Genomic DNA, 21,790 nt, shown 5'->3' with positions numbered 1-21,790 from the left:
AGAGCTCAAGGGGCTCCAGCTGGCATCTCTCCACAACGCTGCCCTGACAAGCAGCTCCTTGGCTTTGGAAGCAGAGAACCAGCCGGATAAATTCCCCATGTCACTGTCAAAACCCAAACCGAAGGAGAAATCCCATCTGGCCAGCCCTGTAAAAAGCGGCAGCTACTTCCCACCTTGCTGGGTGTTATCACACCCACGCACATGGAAACACGAGGCAAGTTCATGTCCTATGGACACATGGAATGTCCCCATCACCCTGTGGTAAGGGCAGCGACCGAGGGAGGGTTTGTCCCCACCTGTCCCGGACACGCTGGCGGGGTGAAGCATCAACACTGGAAAGGGAAAACAGGAGGGATGGAGGGAAGGATGGCTCACAGCTGGGACAGATGGGACAAAGCTTCCCTCACCATCAGCTTCCTCTCTGACCCTCGGCATGAGGCTGAAGTCAGCAGTGCCCTCTGCATGGAGAGCATCCCTGCCCGGGGCAGAGCCTTCCCGGCTGGGGACCGGAGGAGAAGGGAGCCCCTGGCAAGGGACTGCATCCTCGGCTGGGGAGATGCCAGCAGCTCGGGGATGCCGGATAGAAATAAAAGGAGAGGATGGCAGGGCCCAGGCTCCTCGCAGCACAAACACAAGCCACATTGTGGGCTTGTCTCACACCCACACAGCAGTGGCAATTCGAGGCGGCACAGCCTGGCAACTGGGGTGGGATTAATCCTGGTGGCGCCAGCCTGGGGATCCCCCTTGGCCCTGAGGAAACTGAGGGGGAAACTGAGGCACGGGGCTGGAGGAGGAAAAGGTCTGCCCCAGCGTGCGGGCAGGTGGATGCCTGCTGCTCCAAGAACCCCACTGCCCTCTGGGTCTTCCTGGAGGATTCCCAGTACAGACCAGTCCCACAATCCAGGAACAGCCCCAGGGATGCAGCTGACCCCCTGGCTCCTGCAAAACCGGGTCCTGGGCGTTCCTGCCTTGAGCTGCTCCAGCAAATTGCTCAGGAAATCAATTCCCATCTATCAGGCATCAGGAAAGCGATAAACTGCCCCTCAAGACACCAAATCGATGGTTCCTCTCAGCTCAGAGTGCAGGGAGGGAGGTGGGGAAAGGGGCTGCATGGGAGGATGGGCAGCGTCAAGAGCCAGGCACCAGGCCATTTGCAGCTGTGTCCTGCTCTTGGGGACAGCAACGAGGGACACACATCCACGGGGGACGTGCGCCAGCAGCATGAGCATCACTGCACCATCTTGGAAACACCGGCAAGCTCCACTTCAGAGAGCTTGCCATCAAAACCAGAGACAAAAGGCAACAAGTTGCTGGAAAGGAAGGCAAAAGGACGCGAGATAAAGCTCCTGTGCGGGGAGAAGCGGGTGGGCGCAGCGGGCGATGCTCCTGCCCAGCACGCAGCGATGCACCAGCGCTGCCCTTCCGCTCCATGCACTCGGTGCAATTTTTCCAGCAAGCTAATCACTGCCTCTCATCTCCTGCCATTAACGCAGTCACGCTAACCGCTCGCTCGCCTGATGGGAGCTTTGACCGCGCACCGCACCTCGGCAAGAGCAAACGCATCTGAGAGCACATGGAAGAGCCAAGGGATGAAACGCCCCTCCTTGCAAAAGAGTCACTAAGGGAAGAATTTAAGCCAAACCTATGGTTTTTCCAGCCTTTGCCCTGCAGCTTGGGGTCAGAGCTGGGTGGAGCTACCAAAGAGTCCGGCTCCATGGGGAAGCACCCAGGAGAGGGGGTTTTCCCTGCACGATGCGATGGGATCGCGGCGATCGCTCAGCCCAGCACAACACTTGGCCCGTCTCTGCCTTGGCACATGGGGAACAAACTCTTTCGAAGACTTGGCTCCCGCTGCCACCACCACAACGCGCTCAGACACACAGCCCAGAGCTCCCCCAGCATCCCACAGCCTCCAGGCAGGAAGCTGGGGGATACGGCCTGTTTGATGAGATGGGGTGATGCTGCGCCCCGGCAGCCGCGGGGGAGAGGCTGGAAGAGGATTTTGGTGTTACAGAAGGGCTCGGGAACGCTCCAAATGGGGTGCGGAGAATAGAGCCTATTTAGGAGCGCGCAGGTAGGACGTAGGAGGCTGGTCACCGCCTGCTCTGCCAGCCTGGTTAGTCACAGCTAGTTAAAAATCAAAAACGCTGGAAAAAAAGAGCTCAAATCCATGTCTCAGACACAGGAAAACACACAATTTGAAAACATGGGCTAAGATCCACCCAAGCTTTGCTGTCAGTCTGATCAGAGACACCAGCACCATGGCACAGGGATGTGTCACCCCCCCCACCCACCCATGGGGACACCCAGGTACCCAACCCATCACATCCCCCAACACATCCCACCTCTGATCCCCATGTCCTGCTGCGGGTGGCACCAGGACAAGGTCACCGCACTGGATGCCACCCCTCTGGTTCCTACCAGCGCCAAACAAGCCCTGATGCTGCCTCCTGCCCCTCTGACCCCCCAGCCCACAGCAACCCCCCCGTCCATCAGCAGCTGCGCAGGCAGGGAGGTTATTCAAGCAAAAGGAGGGCAGCAGCAGCTGCCTGCAGCCCTGCCCGCATCCTCCCACCCGCGCTGGGCATCCAGCCCTACCCGCACCATCGCCCCCCGGGGCAGAGCCTGGGGCTGGCACCGTCCCCAAGGGGCCAGCATCACCCGTTGTTCCCCTCCGTGTCCGCCCCCAAATCCATACCCAGCAGCAAGGGATGCAGCCGGTAGTCCCCGTGCTCGGCGGGTCTCGGCACGGCTCTTGGGGACGCGCCGAGGGGATGCTGTGCCCAGCGAGGCAGCATGGTGGCACCCAGGCAGGCTCGAGGGACCAGGAGGCGGCTCGGAGCACGGCTCCCCAAAATCTGCGTGACAAACACACGCGGCTGATGGCATATGTCGGAACCAAATTAAATATGGTTTTACTAATCGCTTGGCGTTTAAAGCAACACGGCGTCTCTGTCAAGTTAAATCTAAGGAGACGTTTCGAGTTGCGTTGGCTGTTTATGTTAATTAAATACAGAACCGGTTCGTTATTAAGCACGTTTGCAGCGAAAGGGAGCGGCGAGGTGGGTTGTTACCGACCTTATCACGCGGCGCTGACCTCGGGGAAGCCGGTGCTCAACCGCACGGCCGCCGTCGCCTCACATCCGAATCCTGCGCACCGGGGAGCGGAGCCCACGATCTGATGCCACCCGGTCCCTGTCACCCGCTGGTCCCCGCTGCTGTCCCCGAGCTAGAGAGGGGCGCGCGGTGGGGTTGTCTCCATGGCCGCCAGTCGCTGTCCCCGTTTCTCTGCCAGCGGCCATCGCATCCTCCCGGCTCCACGCCAGCGCTTTCACTCACATCCTTCCCCAACCCCGGCAACTTTTCCCCCCCTGCCGGGTTTTATTCCTCCGCTCCGTGCGGGCGTCTGTCTCTCTTGCTCTCTTTTCTGGCTCAGGCGTTTCCGAGCTCCCCGTGGGTCTCTGGGTATTATTTTTTCTCTTTATTCCCTTCCTCTTGAAATGTCAGCGTGCCCCCTCAAAACACATCACATGGGCTGGGAGCCAGGAGCCGGTGCACAGCGGCAGCGCCGGCACGTCGCCGGCTGCCCCTGCCCTGCCAAAGCAAGAGGCTATCGGCGATGTGCCGTGGGCTACTGGAGTGCCACGGGCTACCGATGTGCCACTGGTTATTGGAGTGCCATGGGTTGTCAGTGTGCCATGGGCTACTGATGTGCCACTGGTTATTGGAGTGTCATGGGTTATCAGCGTGCCATGGGTTATCAGCGTGCCATGGGCTACCGGAGTGCCATGGGCTACCGATGTGCCACTGGTTATTGGAGTGCCATGGGCTATCAGAGTGCCATGGGCTACTGATGTGCCACTGGTTATTGGAGTGCCATGGGTTATCAGCGTGCCATGGGCTACCGGAGTGCCATGGGCTACCGATGTGCCACTGGTTATTGGAGTGCCATGGGTTGTCAGTGTGCCATGGGCTACTGGAGTGCCACAGGCTACTGGTGTACCACTGGTTATCAGTGTGCCAAAGGCTACCAGTGTATCACCAGTGTATCAACAGTGTGCCATGGGTTATCAGCGTGCTGCGGGCTACTGGTGTGCCATGGGCTACACATGTGCCACAGGCTACTGGCACCACTCCTAGAGCCTTCCCCATGCTCCTGTGAAACCTCACACCAAAAACACACACGTCAGCTTTATCTCCATTTTACAGATGGGGAAACTGAGGCACAGATGGAGGCGGGGGCAGCAGGAGCACAGGGCAAGAAGGGAGAAATTTGGGAGCGCTGAGCCCCCGGCTGGAGCCCTTCCAGGCGCTGGAGCAGCCGCAGCCGTGAGTCACGGCTGGCACAGGCGCCGGATCCATCGCGCACTCTGCCATGGCAGTGAGGTGCCAAGAGCCACTCGTGCACAAAACGCCCATCACCAGGTGACACTTTGTTGTCACCGGGGCCAGGCTCGCCTGGGCAGAGCAGTGCATGTCGATGAGGCAATTCCCAAGGAAAGGCTGGAAAAAGCAGCTCACGCCTCGGGGTAAGAAATTCTGCATTTACACCTGCGACCGCAAACATGGTTTTGCTCTCAGCAACTACCCAAGGAGCCGCTTCCAGCCAGCGCCAGCACGTCACCGGCCCGCGGGGGACAAGGACACTTGTGTCCCCTCTACGGTCACTGGTGCCAGCCCAGGGTCACTGCATCACCCAGCTCCTCCTCTCCGCTGCCTCTCCTTGCTCCTATTTAATCTACAAGCTCTTCAGAAGCACAGTTCTGCTCACAATGCCCATGCACAGCCCCGAGCACAAAGCTGCCCTGCTCTGCCCCACTTGCAAAGCCAACAGTAAGACAGTCATGAGGGGGACAGAGCCGCCTCCCCCCGCGTCGGGACAGCCGGCGGCTTTGTGTCCGCTCCCAGCCGCGCTCAGCACACGCAGTCTATACAGCAACATTCACCATGTGGTGCCCTGACACGCCGCACACAGCGGTCTATTGTCCCTCATTCCAAGCGCACGAGATCGGGGATGGAGTGATCAGGAGTGAATCGACACTGAAAGTCTTGCAGTTTGACCTGCATGTGGACTGATGCTCAGCATCACCCGTGGGATGGATGCTCAGCATCACCCGCAGGATGGACGCCCCAGCATCAGCCGCGGGATGGACGCCCCAGCATCAGCTGTGGGATGGATGCTCAGCATCACGTGCGGGATGGATGCCCCAGCATCACCCGCGGGATGGACGCCCAGCATCACCCGTGGGATGGACGCTCAGCATCACCTGCGGGATGGACGGCCCAGCATCACCTGCGGGATGGATGCTCAGCATCACCCGTGGGATGGACGCCCCAGCATCACCCGTGGGATGGACGCTCAGCATCACCCGCGGGATGGACGCCCAGCATCACCCGTGGGATGGATGCTCAGCATCACCCGTGGGATGGACGCCCAGCATCACCCGTGGGATGGATGCTCAGCATCACCTGCGGGATGGACGCCCAGCATCACCTGCGGGATGGACGCCCCAGCATCACCCGCGGGATGGACGCCCCAGCATCACCCGCGGGATGGACGCCCCAGCATCACCCGCGGGATGGACGCCCCAGCATCACCCGCGGGATGGATGCCCAGCATCAGCTGTGGGATGGACGCCCAGCATCACCTGCAGGATGGACGCCCCAGCATCACCCGTGGGATGGATGCTGGCAGCTTCAAGCTGGGTGGACAGAAAGGCCTTTCCCATTTCAGATTGCACCGTACCCACAGACATATCATACCTGCTACTATCAGCAACGGGGAGGAAACCAGATTAAGCATAAAAAAAAATCCATTGGAGACCTTTTGACACCACACGGGTAAATGCACTTCACAGTTGAAGGACCAGAGAGCGTAATTTCTTATTAAACCCAGCCAAGTGATGGCTGATAAATTCTCAAGTAATAAAAAACTCTTCAAACCCCCAGCAAGAAGCCGAAGGTGTCAAGGCAGATTTGAAGATGGCTCAGCCTCCTCGGCGAAGCCAGGGGAATGGATCTGGAGAGAAACCGCGGCCACGTGGCTGCCGAGGCTGCAGGAACATCTGCCCAGGCTGGCAGCGCCGGCAGGACCCTGCGCAGATCCCAACCGTGAGCTGCCAAGCGGTGGCAGGTGGAGCCGAGGGGAAGATTTGGCACCGGGAGGTCCCTGTCACACGTCCCCGCCAGCCTCCCACGGCGACCGGTGCATCGGGGCTCAGCTCAAGCTGTTCCCACAGGGCTGGGGATTTTGGTCCCCAGCTGGTGAAGGAGCCAGAACCCACCTGGAGAAGCGGCAAGCGAGAATTTGTTCCCCGGACGGCACAAGCGCGGTCCCCAGGCTGGCACCTGCGTCACCCAGCTGGCACCCTGGCACAGCACCCAGCCCTCCCGCGCCCGCCGGTCCCCAGCACCCTCCTGCCTTTTGCTCGCTTGCCGAGCGCAGATGCAGCAAATCCCACTCCTCACAATGGGATTTGGAGCTGAGCATCACCCCATCCCAGGCTGGGGGGGGGTACAGGCGGTGTGCCCTGTTCTGCACTAAAATAACCTCCACCCCGAAACATGAGATCCGAAGGAACAGACGCCAGGCCCAGCTGCAGCTGATGCAAGTCCAGGTCTCTGGAAGGAGCTTTTAATTTTAGCTCTGCGGAGAGAAAGGCTCAGCAAGGGCACCACTGGGATTTGGGGGGGTCACAGATGTCCCGAGTGTCACAAATGAGGCTCAGGACTCCTACAACCTTTTGACATCGACAAGGGATGCTGCTGCCAAACCATTTGCATCTTGTGTCTTGAGCACCGGTGGAGCAAATCTGCAGGATGGGTAAATCAGGGGGGTTGCATCCCCACCTGTACCCACCGGGATCAGCTAAACCTTCCCAGGACAAGAACACCAGAGGGGAAGGAGTCGCCTGGCTTAAACCCAAAGGAAAAACATAGGGTTTTTTAACAACTACTATAGAATAAACAAAGAGCAGAAGCAAGCATCCCTGCTATGGGGGCTCAGCGCTCCTGGGCTGCCCAAGTGGTTTTGCAGCTCCCCATCCCGTGGCAGCACCAGACCCTTGACACCCCCGCACTGGGTCCCCAGCACCTGGGGACCACTGCTCTTCCTTTAAAGAAGGTCCTGGCTTACTCTGATTTAAATCAAGGCGCTGTTAGCTACAGTGCTATTACCACTGCCGAAAACAGTAACTAAATGGCATTTCCCCACCGCTCCATTTATATTTCTGTGCTCTTTACCCGTTTGTAAACTGCAGGAGGGAACAATTTAAGGCATCTGAGTGAAATGCTTAAATTAACAATTTACAAATAGCTTAATTGAGGTCCTGGTCTCTCTCTTCCTGAGCAGAAGCTGCTAAATGATTCTGAATCATTCCCATTTATTGGTTCTTGTGCTGTGAATTACAGGCCCTGGACGCCGATAAAGGCTTTAGTGCCTTGGCACAGGCTGGGGGTCCCTGTCACTGCCACCGAGCGCGGCTGGTGACAGCCGGGCAGAGCCACGCACGGGAGCGAGAAATCGAACCATGGTGAGAAACGGGTGAGGGATCAGAGAATGGTTTGGGTTGGAGGGACCTTTAAACTCATCCAGTGGCCCCCTTCCATGAGCAGGGACATCTTCACCAGCTCAGGGTGCTCAGAGCCCCGTCCAGCCTGGCCTGGGATGTCTCCAGGGATGCTTCATCCACCACCTCTCCGGGTACCTGGGCCAGGCTCTCACCACCCTCAGGGCCAAAAATTTGTCCCTCCTGTGCAGCCCAGGGATGCAGGAGCTGAGGGTGGATGATGGAAACACCTCAAGCCAAGGGATGCTACAGGGTGTGTGGCCATCCCGGGGCTTTATGTGGCTCTGAACAAGGGGCTGAGACTCAGCTCCATCACGATGGGGATGGGGGCTTCGTGATCCACCCAACAGAACAACCAGTTGAACACAACAGCCCGCTCCCCAGCAGCAGCCTCAAGCCATCCTGCACCCCAACCTGCACCCATCCCACCCAAAATCTGCTCTCTGGGTGGGGATGTGAGCGGCCACACACAGCCGAGCCCTGGGGGGGCAGTTTGGGGTCTGCTCTGCCTGCAACCCTGTGCTTGTGGAACCTCCCGCTGGCAGTCAAGGACACTCACGTCTGCATCAAACTGCTCAGCTCCCGGTCTAATTCTGGCACATCAGACGGTAATTATAGGTACATCAGCAGCGCTGACAAGTCTGGAGCTCGTCAGCCTGTCAGCGCGGAGCTGCAGACGCCCCGCGGGGAGCCCGGGGGTGTCACATCCTCTCCCACCCGCTCCCAGCTCTGTTTTGGGGATCGCTCCGTGCTGCCCAGGGACCCCCCCATGGCACCGGTGCTGCTCCATCACCCAGGGGACCCGCAAAGGGCATTGAATCCAACTCCCATCCCTGCATAGGACAACCCTGAAATTCACACCCTGTGAAACAGCTGACGGGCCTTAAATATTCAGATTGAAATTCCTCAAATAGTGGCCACACCTTCACCTGTCTCAAAAGAATGCTGAAATTGCTCAAAATACATAAAGAACTTTAAAAAAAGTTGATATTTTCTCAGATGACTGGTTTAACCATATGAACTGCTGCAGGATTGGGCTCCGATATGGGCACATATCTGAATTCGACAGCACTGTTGTCAGTGACAGAGCTTGAAAAATAAGATATAGCAAAGCAGCGACAGCGATGTGACAACAACAGGACCCGTTTTACGGTGCAGCCGGAGCAGAATGAACTCTTTGCAACAGAAAAAAGGCCCCCACAAAACCTCGTATGACCAGCTGGGATTTACACCAGTGAGGGGCGTTGGTGCATCTGCTTCTATTGCATTTTGCTTTCTTTTTAATAAAGCAGGTAGGAAAGCAGATGCAAGAACATCCCCGGCTGCTGGAGCTGTGGTTGGGAAGCTCAGGAGCACTGGTGAGGAGGAACCAGTTTGCTGGTCTTAAAAGGGGGGGAAGAAGATGCATGTGGAGGAAGAAGCAATAATTTTAATTAAAAGCCAAATGACTGTACTGAAAATTGGCTTGAAGCACAGAGATATTAAAAAGCTGTAGACTCTGTGAATTATTCCTCCCTGGGTTGCTTGACAGGGAAGAACTATTTAGACAACACGGGTTGGTTTAGTGTCCCAGCTTGGGGAGAGGTGACTGGGAAGCACGGGGCAGGGGATGGGGACTGATGGGGACAGATGGGGACTGATGTTCCTTTGCTTCACCCCGCTCCATCCCAGGGCTCAGCTCCACCTAACGAGTCCCTGTCTCATCCTGTTGACTTGCAACAAGCCTCAGGAAACAAAAGCCAAAGCTCCACGTTGTTGAGACACCTCAAAAGCCTCCCCGGTTGCCTCCGGGGTTACCCTGAGCCGCGGCGCTGCCGGAACCCGCGATGGGATAAAAGAGCGGAGCTGATTTCCGTGGGTCTGTCAGCCTAAGCAGGTGCCAGCAACCTTTTAGAAAAGGTCAAAACCACCTTTTTTTTCCGTGGGAGACAAGCTCATTAAGTGGCATCGTTACACAGCTGCAGGGTGACCTTATAGCTGTCTATACGTTCACCTCGGCGAGGATGCAGCTCGTGAGAGCGGGGGCTCTTTAATCTTGTTCAGACAAAGGCAAGAACAAGATCTGATGGCTGGATGCTGAGGCATGGGGAAGGCAGACAGGAGGGAAGGTGAATGTGCTGAATGGGGCTGGGGGGGCCGCTCCGTCATCTCCCACCCTTGAACCTCAGAGCATCTCAAGAGATCAACGCCCGCTTGGCCAGAAGCGATGGTCAGGGTGCGTCTGGGGCCAAACTGGGTGATCAGAAGGGTCTTTTCTGGCCTTGAAAAGATCCCAGAAACCAGACAAATGCCACAAATCCTACCCGTTACTTCCCCCTCTGTTCCCATCTGCCTTCCTTGTGCTGGTTCTAACACCTCCAGGTGCTGCTCGACCCATTCAATGACTCAAATCCCAACAAAGCATCATCGTTATGCTCCTTTCTCCCAAAACGCTGCAGCAGCAGGACCCACAGCCCTCCCTGTGAACACCGGTGGTGAAACCTCCCAGCACAGAAAAACCCACTTGCTCCAGAGCAGGAGGTCACCAAGGTGCTAGAGAAATTAGCCTGAAGCAGAAGGAAATGGGGACCCCAGGGATGCTGCGGGGTGTCTGTGCTCCCAGCCCCGGGGAATCACTACAGGATGCGCTATGGAGCTTAAATGTTGGAAGAAATTGAGGTGTTTCTGGAGGCAGGCGGTTTCCTGATCACCTGGATCAGGGCTGACGGGTGCTGCTGCTGCTTAGAGCTGATTGACAGGGCTCTGGTTCACGTCTCAGCCCTCCCCAAAAGAGAAACACCGAGATCTTTGCTGAGACGCAGGAACCATCTCTGGCAACGCGAACATCCAGCCCGTTAGAGGCCAACAGATGCCAGAGAAATAAAATCTATTATGATGACAGACCCAGCAGGGGTTGCTGCTCAACAGATTCCACCACGTTCCCCCTCTTACAGCTTTTCTAAACCAGCTGTGTTCCCACAGCCTGATCAGGCACCTTCCTCTCCCCCTAAACCAGAGTCTTCCTCCTATTCTCCTTTGAAAGCTTTTCCCTCCCATTCCCAGCAAGAAAAACCCCAAACCTTGCAAGATCCAGGTCCTTCCAATAGCAACAGTGATGCCTCCAGCTCCAAAAAAGCCCTTTCTTGCAAAGAGGGTGGGAGCTGATGCCTCAATCATCACTGCAAACCAGAAACCAGGCAGCACCCTCCTGTAAATACCCAGGAGAAGGAGCTACAGGTGCTGCCGTCACCCACCACGGCCCCTGCACCCGGGAGAGGGGCAGGGAAGGAGCAAACATGGGACATGAAACAAGGAGGGTGGGGAGGAGAGGAGGATGATGCTGCTGGGCCCCGGTACTGACCTGGAGACTTTAAACAGAGGGAACAGAGTCCTGGCTTCTTCCCTCCTGCAATGCGATCGAGCCCTGGTTAGGGACAGGAAAGGAGGAGATTCATGAATGAAGGTGATCTGGGCGGGAAAGTTCGCCGGGGATGGATGGCAATAAACAAATAAATCAGAGCAAGCAAACACATAATAAATCGGAAATAAAAGGGCGGCAGCAGGAAGCGTCTGGGAATGAAACACGGCGTGGAGAGCAATGGGGAGCAATGTGACCTTCTTGGGGCACGAGAGTGGCCGCCATGTCTACCCCAAGGTGCCGGGGACGGTCCCCACACCCAGGGGGTTTGGTCCCACATGTAGGGAGGTGAACACATGTCCAGGCTGAAAATGAACCCAAAACGCCCCATTCTGCAGCTGCTGGGGGGTCTGACCGAGGGGACCCTTCCCAGCTCAACACGGGATGGATGTTGGGAAGAGGAGCGATGGGCAGGGAAGAGCGAGGGGGAATCGGAACAGATGGGTTTATTGTGGGGTCTTTTTCTGGCAAATACTCAGATTGGACCTTTCTAACAGAAGTGAAGCTGCACAGCCCCGTTGTACCTGTCCTGGGGACACGTCACCTCCAACCTGGGCAACAGCAGATCCAAAATCCCAGCACCCAAAAGCACCTTCCCGGCCACGGCCCTGCAGGATTGAACCTGTTGACGGGTGTGGGCCAGCCCCACACTGATGTGCTTCCTATAAGCGGCAAAAATCGAGATGGGTGGGTGTGGGTGCTGTGGAGGGACCCCCACAACAAGGTCCGGACCCCCCAAACATCCCACCCATGGGCAGCTGAGCCCAGGCAGCGCCTGCATCCCGGAAAACATCCCCAGGCACTGTTCTCCAGGACATGGGGTGGCTTTGTCCTCCGTGCTGTGCCTGGAGGAGAGGGGTGACAAGGGCAGGGGCAGGCAGGGGACACTGAGCTGGAGAAACGCACAAGGGTCTCTTTCTTTGCCAGTGGGCAAAGCTGCGCCCGGCGCCGAGAGCCATCTGGGTTCATCCATCACAGCCACGGCGCTTCTGTCCCCTCGCCCCAACCCGCGTGTCCTCGCTCGGGTGTCAGTCCTTCCATTGCTGCCCGCTGGGTTCAGCCATGGGACAAGACCAGGTGGTTTGGGGGGGTTTGCAGGGCCCCCCTTCCCAGCAAGGAGGAGGGTGACAAGTGCCATTTCTAAGCCCTGCGTGGCTGCAATCCCAATAAATGACATTGACGGACTCAGCTGTGCCACCCTCAGGTGCTCCCAAGGCAGCCTGGGACCCTACACAGCCCCGTTGTCCCTGGTTTTGTGGTGGGTTTGCACACCCAGACCCAAGTGAGGGGACTTTTATAGCAATGTGCAGCTCCCCCCTCCCCGCAGATTCAAAAGCTCGTGGTTCGGGAATGGATTTCACACCCAGAGCGAGTAGATAATCTTAAAGGCATAATGGGAGAGAAACCAGAAGCACGAAATAAAAGTGGAAAATCCTTCCTCAATGCGCTTTACTCATTTGTTTTGATAATTGCAGTTCAGGTTTAATTATTTATGCTATCTTTTGTAATATGTCAGGAAAGGCTCCGGAATGAATTTGCTGCCGGTGGTGGTTGTGGGAGGGCAAGGTGCTCACCCATGGGTGCTCACCCATGGGGACCCAGGGACCCCGGCCAGCCCAGAGGTCGGCAGCAGAGCCTGGGGACAAGAGGTGACCTCCCCAACCTGGCACAAGGGACAATGCTCCCAAGGGCAGGTCTCTCCTGTAAGAGCATCCTTCCTCAACCCGGCTTGCACCGAGACCTGCGTGACAAAACACAGCCTTTCCAGTGGAAATCACAAGAAGGAGGGGAACAAACGTGACACATTTTCCAACCAGAAAGACTGAATTCCCCACCCTCATCCCTAGGATTTTCATGGTAGTGTGGGGAGGAGAAGCCTGGGGGGTTCCAACCTCCCAAGCCAAGACCCCCGCAGCAGATCCCAGCTCCTGGTTTTGGTCTCCGCTTGGCTCTACGTGACCTTGGGCCAAGGACGAGTCCTAGGAGCACCTTGGCTTCCCCACGTGCGGAAGGGAGATAACAGACTCGCTTTTAGGAAGAGCTGAGACTGACAGCTGAAAAGAGCTAATTATTATCTGCAGAGCACCACAACCTCCCTGGAGTTATTTTGGCTGCGACACCGAGTTGCGGGGCAGCCCAACAACCCGCTCAAGGTCCTGCCGCCTCCTGGGGACGAAGCCACCCTGCCCCAAGCCACCCAATCTGGTTCCCTTGGGCTCAGGAGGAGCCTTATTTGCTTTTGCACCCTTGTGGAGAGCAGCAGAGGTCGCCGTCCCGGCCCTCGAGTGGCCACCGAGGGACCTCGTGCACGGGGAAGATGCTGCTTCGCGTGATGTTCGCATGAAGAGGGGGAAGGCACCACCACAGTGCCCTTGAGCGTCCTTTAGACGCTTTGCTTTTCACGCAGCGCAGCGGATGAGGACAGACTGAAAAACACTGAACTGTTCTCTTCTTTGATTCCCCCCACCACAGCGAGAGTTGAAAGGCAGCGGCGAAGGCGAGAGGAAGGAGGAGGCACGCGGGAAGGGAGGAACGGAGCGGGCATGGGGGGAGAGGAGATGCTGCTGCTCCCCTTACCCTGGAAACCAGGTCCCCGTCAAGGGGGCAGGGGGTCCCTGGGGGCTCGACAGGGGAGGTGAGAACAGAGGATGCTCCCAGCGGCCACGCACCCATGTCTTTTCCACAAGGCACACCTCGGCATCACCAAAAATCCCCATGGGACACCACGCCCGAGCTGGCTGACTGCCCCCGAACGCTCCCATACACAGCTGGAGGAGGAAGGACAGACAGACAGACACTCCACACCCACTCAAGCGCAGCCTTCGGCCTCGCCATCATCCCCCGCAGCCCAGCGGGCAGAGGGCGACGCCACGGGCTGGCACGGGGAGGTGAGCTGGAAACACGCACCGACTCCGTGTTTGGTCTGGGCAATGTGTTTTTAATGAGCCATATAATGTTTTTCAAATGACGCTGGAATCGTTAATCCTCCCGCAATGAGACACATCCTGCAGCCCGCAGGCAGCGCCGGGGCCGCCTGTTGCACGAGCGAGCAGGCGGGAGCTGCCTCCGCTCCGCTGCTTTCGGAGATGTCACCCCCATAGCCCTGTCCCCACGCTTTACAAGGTGGGGTTGCTGGACCCCCCCCATGCCACAAACAGTTACAGCACACATGGCGCAGTCGGAGGAGAAGGAGAACCACAGTTCTGCTTCATTCTCCATGGTGGAACCCGCTGATCCCAACTGCATCCCACCAGAACCAGGCTCATGTCCCTTCCTCACCCCATCGCATCCCCCCAACCCTCCCAGGCATGGGTCCCAGTACTCCCAGTTGCTGGGGATCCCTCTCTACTGGAGATGCTCCACGGGGGAAAAAATGTGCTGGGAAGTAAAAAAATGACCTGAGAAGCGAAAAATTATAAGAAACAGCCTTGCAACGCCTGGGGGAAGGTGGTGGCATCCGAAAGCATCCTGGCCTCCGTCTCCCGGGAGCAGCGCAGTCTCCCATGATCTGGAGCCACCAGGATTCAGTGCTGCCCCCCCGCCGGGAGGCAAAACACCTCGGGATGGTCTCATCCAGGTGATGGGGAAAGAGGAGCAAACATGGGCTTTTTGGGCTCCCCAGGATGGGTCCAGCAGGTGCCTGGGATGCAGAAGCCAGAAAAAGGCACATACTGGCCAAAGCACAGCAGGCAATGGTCACAACGGGTCCGCGGCCCTGCCTGTCCCCCCCAACACCTTCCCAGGATCCAACCTTCATTGCAGCACGGAGCTGCCGTATTTTTCCATGCACAAAGATCCAAAGTGACACTTTTTTCCCCCCTTTCTCTTTTCGAAGCGCAAGAGAGAGCTGGTTCATTAACATAAAACCACCGAGCCAAATGAAAAACCCCGAGCGCCGTGACAGCATCCCTGCGAATAACAGGGAGAGGAGAGTTCTCCGCCTCCCCGGCTCTGCCCTTGCCAAGCGCCGCGGCAGCCGCAGAAGGAAACTCAACTGACAGGTGGTTGTTTCGCACCCGATTGCTGCGGCGCTCAGCTCGGCCCAGCCGCCTCCGAGCCGCTGGCAGATGGATGGGTTTTCAGCCCCGGCTCCTGCTCACGGAGCCGGTGGCAACCAAGGGGATGCTTGAGAAGAGCAACGCGACTCAAGACCCCTGGTGAGGCCGGGAGAGGGGTCGCCAAGGCCAGATGTTGTGCAGCTGGAGCAGGGATTTCTCGCTAAGGCCGCCTTGTCTCCCATAATCAAAAATATCAGGACTTTGGTGCACACGGGGTCACCAAGGAGCTTCGAGGCAAAGCAGGAGATGCGCAAGGTGGTGCCATGAGCCTTATGAGATGCATGAGCTCTGTGCACACTCTTTCTGTAGGAATTTGGTTTCGGTGGGTCGTGGTGCTGGAGATCCAGCTGGAGATCCACGGCAGAGCAAGAAATGGAACTCAGGGCACCTGTCAGCCCTTTCCTCCCTGCACATCGTTGGATTCATCTCTCCGTTTTCATCCCTTTTCCCTCCTTGCACCACTGGGTTTGCAAAGGACCAAAGCAACGCATCCCCCAAAATCCCATCCCCATGGCACGCTGCCGGTTCCCTGAGCTCAGCCGGGTCCAGGATCTGCGCTTGCTCCCATTTCAGCTCGGAGTAGCCCATTCAAAAGAAAAACCCAGACCAAATGCTACAACTGCTTTTCACAACCCAGCTCTGCGGGAGCCAAGCTCCTGGGCTGGGAGTTCCAGCATCCCTTCCCCACCTCGTCTATCCCTGTCTCCCACAGGCAATTAAACCAATTAATCAGACCCACTGATCAAGATGGTGATGTCCAGAATCCCAGGGTGTTCACGAGGAAAATGCCGGGGGTTTGGAAAGGGGGAAATTGGGAGAAATTCTGGCAGGTCAGGAGCCAAATGCTAATTCCCATCATTGTGGTATCAGCCAGGCCGGGCAGGGGGCTGGGGACTGACCCACAGTGCTCTGTGGGGCTGGGGATGGACCCACAGCGACCTGACCAAGGGACTACGGGGGTGAAACTGAAAGAAAAGCTGCTCTTTGCCTCTTCTTTCCCATTTATGCTGGAAGATTGGTTCCCAGTTTGGGGCTGGAGTGCAGCTGCTCCATCTCCCAGGCTGGAGCTATTAGCTGTGCTGGAAGCCCAAATGCATCATCTTCCTTCGCAATCAGAACGTTTCAGCATAGGGGGGAAGAAAACAAACAAACCATAAGTGTTTGGTCCCTGCCCTTCCTCTTCCTCCCGCCCCCACCCGGCCCTCTCCATCAGTCCTTCTGTTGGAGATGAATTTTAAAATGAAATAAAAAAGCAAACCAAAAATCATTTGCATTTCTTCTGAAAGTGGAAACCGTGCAGGGGGAGGGGGAAAAAAATATAAAAAGCTGACGGCAAAGTTTTATTATCCCCATTGGGCGGCGAGGAGCAAATCAGTAATTTTTTAACGAGCATTTAAGCTCCTTTGCCGAGTGCCTCTTGGAGCCCGGGTGCACCTGCAGCCTGCACAGCCGGGGGGGTAATGAGGAGCTTTGATGGGGAGCAAGCGCAGCTGAGGGGTGACAGCACCCACAGCGATGGGCTGGGGCTGGGACCCCCTCCAGAGCCACGCGTTTTGCTGGAGATGGAGCCTGTGGGGAGGGTGAGACCCATCGTGGGCTCCAGACCCCCCCAGATGATGCTGGTGGGACCGCTCGCTGCTTTAGGAACCCGAGATTTCGGCCAGACTTGGCCAAGTGGGATCAACGCTCCACCCTGGGGAGCTCAGACTGGGCGGCTCTTGCTGCCCCCACCTAGAGGTGTTTAATAATAATAATAATAATAATAATAATAATAATAGTTACCAAAGTTGACCACAGCTGCTGGGAAAGGGCCAACTGAGCAAAGCACTGGCAACTAAAGAAGGTCACAACCCCAGAGCTGGCACAAAAGGGGTCTCTGTCCCTCTTGTCCCACCCAGCCCCATGCTGCCCCTTCCCAGCACAAGCCAGGGATGCCACCCCAGCACAAAATCTGGAGAAGTGACCTCCCCTGCCAGAAGCAGGGACCATGGGGCAGCACCCGTCCCCCTCCTCATTTGCACACCGCAGCTTCCCAGTTCAAATCCCACTTGGCTGCACCCTCTGGCTTCTCCAAAACACCCCCCCGGGCTGCAGCCTCCCTCTTTCCTCCCCAGTATAAATAAAACATCACCAACAGGAGCCTCAAGGGCCTGGCCCATGCACGCAGCACCCTGGGGACACCCACACCCATGTCCCTCCTCTTCTGACCCCAAGAGGTGCTGCAGCCACCCTGGCCCGGTCCCCCTCCACAGCTGCGTGGGGGTGCTCTGCACCATGGGACATCGCTCACATGTGTCCCTGTGTCCCAGGCGTGTCCCTGGGGTGCAGAGGCAGCCACCCCGGCTGGGATCGATGGGTGACAACGAGGAAAATCAATTGTTATAATTAAACGCTGCCCTGCTGGGCTGTGTCCTTCCTGCCCCGCTCCCCACAGCGCCTGGGGCTGGGGGGTCTTTCAGACCCACGGCGGTGGCCTGCGGGGACCCACAGGTGACAAGGCAGCACCCACCCTGTCCCTGCAATGACAAAGGGCACCCAGGATCCCCCTGCTCCATGGTAAGGCTTTGGTACAGAGAATTTCTGGGTGGAAAAGGCAAGATGGGGGGGCAGGTGGGTGTTTCCCACCAGGCTGATGCTGTGAGCACCAGGGGATGGGAAGGAGGGGATGATGTGGGGGACAGATGTTCTGTCCCCCCCAGGGCGGGGTGTCCCGCCAGGATGGAGCAGGTTGATTCCCTCAGCTCACACCCACCCAGCGCAGCACAGAGGTGCCTTTTATCTCCCTTTCCCTAAAAGGAAAAAAAACCCCACATTTTGTGGGGAGCGATGCAGCTTTTCTGTGTGGGGAACCTGGACTGAGCCTGGTACCAACACTAACCCCCCCAGCACTAATCCCCCCACCAATGCGAACCCACCCACCTCCCAACCCAGAGCAATCACCAGTCCTCAGCATCACCTCCCTGGCCAACATCCCCCCACCCTCTCCCATCCCAGCCCACCCCCCTGGGGGGACACGAGCATCTCCTGGACCATTCCCTACAAAACAAAGGGGGTGAGCATCCCCTCCTGTCCATCCTGCTGGGAGGGGAGCGACAGCTCCTGACAAAGCCTAAAGCTCCCTTTGCACAAAGCCAGCCCCTGCCAGGACCTGGGGGTCCCCATTCACCCCCCTCACCTTCCCGACCCCCCTGGGGGAGCATCCCAGGGGACCAGGGAGCCAGGCAGAAGGAGACGGAGCCATTTCCACAGGCGTGGGAGCGGCGGCAGCTCAAGGGCAGGCTGGTGGGGAATGATTAGCACATTGGAAATGTATTCCTCATTAAAATGAGGGAAAAGCCAGCGCTGGAGCTGGAGCAGCTTCCATGGGGACACTGCCCTGAACCCTGGGCTGGGTTTATCATGGCGGGGGGGGATCCTGCACAGCAGCAGCCAGAGGGATGGAACAGCATCTGCGACCCCACGATGGGGGTGCTGGCAGACGTTGAGCAAGTCTGGGGTCCCTGGGACTGACCCCGACGTCAGGGTAGGGGACACTCCCCCACCTGGACCCCTTCCATCTCCATCCTCAGGCTGGATGTGCCCCCATTGTCCCCCCCCATGAAGGGGTGCAGCTCCCAAGAGCCTGATGCCCAACACTGGGGGCAACTCTAGGACCCAGCCCAGACCAAACCAAACTTCCCGGGGAGTTGAGTGCCAGCCCCCCCGCAGCAGCGGGGGCCGCAGCATCCCCCTCCCCAGCCTGCCTCAGCACAGCCAGGGCGAAAACCAGAGAGAACAAAGAAGGGAGAGGCTGCGGGTGACGCTGAGCGCTCCCCGCAGCCGGCGCGGACAAAGGGACCCCCACCCGTGGGTGACACTGCCCTGGCACATGTCCCTGTCACCTACCGGGGCTGGCACGGGGCAGGGTGGTGGCCGCAGCAAACCGTGCACACCCCCCCCCAAGCTCCTGTGTGCACACGGGGGGAGCAGCCCCCGCCACATCTCCCTTTTACCCCCCGAAAGCACAGGGAGCAGGCGGTCGAGGCGCAGGGCAGGCAGCCTTTGGAGTTATTTTAAGTTTCCCTCCTCACCGCCTCCCCCCTCACGCCCGAGCCCAGCCCGGGATGCACCAGATTTGCTTTTTTATCTCCTCCTGCAAATGTGCTGAAAATATCTCCAAAAGGGCGACCTGCGGCTCGTCCTGCCCTTTGTGTCTCAGCAGCGGCTGCGGGGGGGAAGGAAAAAGGGGAGTGGGCAGGTAGGGGAGCAGCCCGCACCCCCCCCCTTCTCGCCCATCTGTCTCCCCAAAGCTCGTGGAGAAACAAAACCCAGAGCCCGGCAGCATCCAGCCCGGCTCGGTCAGCAAAACACCCCATTTAACGCACGACGCTGCAACAACGGAGCTGAAACAGCCACGGGCACAATAATAGATTTCTTGGAGCACCCCCCCGGTGAGCCCCCGCCCACAAACACCCCAGCGCTCCGGCTCCCGGTGCCCGTGTTTCTAGGACAGCAGCTCTCCGGCTACTTCATCCCTTCGCAGCAAAGTCGGTGACAAACAACACCGAGAAGCAGCAGCACCCCCCATAGCGGCTCAGCATCCCCCAGCCCAGCGGTGCCCTGTGCCGGGGGGTCAGCGCATCCTCTGTGCAAGCAGCCAAACTCCACACACACCCCCCCTCCCCGAGCACCAAAACCCCCTTCATCGATTGCCAATTCACAACCAGCAAACTCCAGCATCATGAGCTGCGATTTTTCCCCCCACCCCGCCCCGGGCATCAGGAAGGTGGAGGGAGGAGGACAAAAAAAACCACACAAATAAAAAAATACCTGCTACTTAAGAATGGATGCACATAGTGAGAGTGACATGCCTTGAGAGGGTGTATTCCCCATTTCTGCTCGGCCTTTTCGCTCGGTTTTCCTTCCTTTCCTCTCTTGGCGAGGGGCTCAGGCCCGGCCAACCATGGGAAACGGTGGCGGGAGCGCGAACGAGCGGGTGCGAGCGCGCCGGGCGCGTGTGCGCGTGGGAGCGCGCAGCTCCGCGATGTACAAAGGAACAAATGGGAAAAACACATTAGCTCATGATAGATTAATGTGCGGGGAGACGGCTCCCCCCCGCTTCTCCGCTCCCTCTTAAAGGCCCCGATGTTTTATTCGGAGAGAGGTGGCCAGCCCGAGTGCCAGGAGCCATCGGGGTGGCACGGTGTGGTCACCAGGTGCTGTCACCCGTTGACAACGGGAGAGGCGGCGGAGCCGTGAGGGATGCGCGGAAGCGTTCACAGTGCACAATATAGCTGGGAAGAGGGGGCAAAATAGCGTCTGCACATCTCTGGGGAGAGGGGCGGGGGGGCAGCAGGAGTGCTGCTGTTGTAAAGGTGGGTTGGGGGAAACAAAACAGCAATAAACAGGTGGTGGTAATGCTGCCGGTGACTGTACCCGGCCCCGTGGGACCGGCAGCTCCCGGTTAACGCAGCAATGGGGGTTGTCCGTCGTTTGGCAACCGTCAATTCCCTGTGCCAGCAGCCAAACCCCCCATGGCAGAGCCTCCATGGCACCAGTACCAGCAGCACCCACCATGGCTCCGAGCATCTAGGGGGAGAGCAGCCCCCGTGGTGTGATGGGTACCCGAAGGTGCCGCTGGCACTTCACCCCAGTTGGCACCTTTTGGTCAAGAGAAACAAACCCCAGGTCCCGCAGGGAGGGGAAAAGATACAATAAGCAGCTGGTTTGTTTCGCACAATTTCCCGGGACGAGCGAGGTGGGGTTGTGGGACTTTTCCCACCCCCGTGGGATGGGGTGTGGAGCCGACCAGCACCTTCCCAGCGAGGGGCCGGGGAGGTGGAGGAGACACCAGTGAACCCCCAGCAGCTCCCACAGTGCTGCATTAACCGGAGCGCTGCTGCCCGGGGGGGCATGGGGGGGTACAGCAACGTCGGCTCCATTAGAGCACATCCGTGGGGCAAAAGCCTTTTGAAGTGCATTGAATGGGGCTGACGTGCTCCTGACAGCAGGACATCCCAGCACATGCAGCTGGGGGGCTGGGACACCCCGGGGGTGGCAAGGGGATGGGTCTTGCTGCAACATCCCATCTGTCCTTGGTCAGTGATGAAGCCCGGTGGGTTTGTCCTCTGCTCACAGGCAGCCCCAGCATCTCATCATGCACCCCAACATCTTACCATGCATCCCAGCATCATCCCACCATGCACCCCGGCATCTCACCATACACCCCAGCATCTCACCATACACCCCAGCATCTCATCATGCACCCCAGCATCTTACCATGCACCCCAGCATCTCACCATGCACCCCATCACCTCCTTGCATTCCCACAACCACATCTGCCGGGGGGGTGGGACAGGCTAGGAAAAAGATGAATGAAAAATGGGAAGAGTTGCTGTTAGACCCGGGAGCACTTCTGAGATGGAATAAGAGGTGAAATGTTCACAACACAGAGTGAAATCCCCCGGTCTGTGTCTTGCTGGTGAGCAGATCGGAGGAGCTAAAGCTCCCCCCAGTATTAAAAGTCTCTCGTTTAATACCAGATCCCAATCCACCGCACTCTGGAAGGTGCCACCTGGAAAGTCTGGACCTTCCCGTGCTGGAGGGGACAGCGGCCACCCCATGGGGTCATCCCACCCCCAGCACCTCCCAAACCAAGCAATAAAAACCTGCGTGGGACAGACCCTGCTTTCCCCACAGGCTCTGGGGGAAGATTGAATTTGTATGGAGCATCAGGTGGGAAATTCAAGGATAGAAGTTCCAACGATGGCGAGAGCCCCCAAGGACCA

General features: G+C 58.0%; 1 protein-coding gene across 10 annotated transcripts in view; it reads right to left on the bottom strand.

Moving 5' to 3' along the window:
* The window catches only part of SRCIN1 (SRC kinase signaling inhibitor 1), a 64,546-nt gene extending 44,475 nt beyond the window's left edge, over positions 1 to 20,071 (bottom strand). For 3 of the 10 annotated variants that reach the window (XM_071818059.1, XM_071818064.1, XM_071818061.1), the window contains exons 1-2: positions 19,833 to 20,070; positions 10,909 to 10,971 (exon numbers count right to left, since the gene is read on the bottom strand). Coding sequence is in view for 3 of the 10 variants with exons in the window: in XM_071818062.1 (XP_071674163.1) it covers positions 2,699 to 2,798 (100 nt within the window). In the remaining 7 variants the exon portion in view is untranslated. Of the gene's footprint in view, positions 1 to 2,698; positions 4,188 to 10,908; positions 10,972 to 19,832 lie in introns of those variants that run through there. The other 7 variants (XM_071818065.1, XM_071818063.1, XM_071818069.1 and 4 more) reach the window with 7 other exon arrangements.
* Between the last annotated feature and the right edge of the window lie 1,719 nt (positions 20,072 to 21,790).

This window comes from Patagioenas fasciata, chromosome 22, assembly GCF_037038585.1.
Source record: "Patagioenas fasciata isolate bPatFas1 chromosome 22, bPatFas1.hap1, whole genome shotgun sequence".
NCBI classification, from domain to species: domain Eukaryota; kingdom Metazoa; phylum Chordata; class Aves; order Columbiformes; family Columbidae; genus Patagioenas; species Patagioenas fasciata.
Note: the sequence above shows the minus strand (reverse complement) of the source record. Positions and strands in the feature narration are given on the sequence as shown.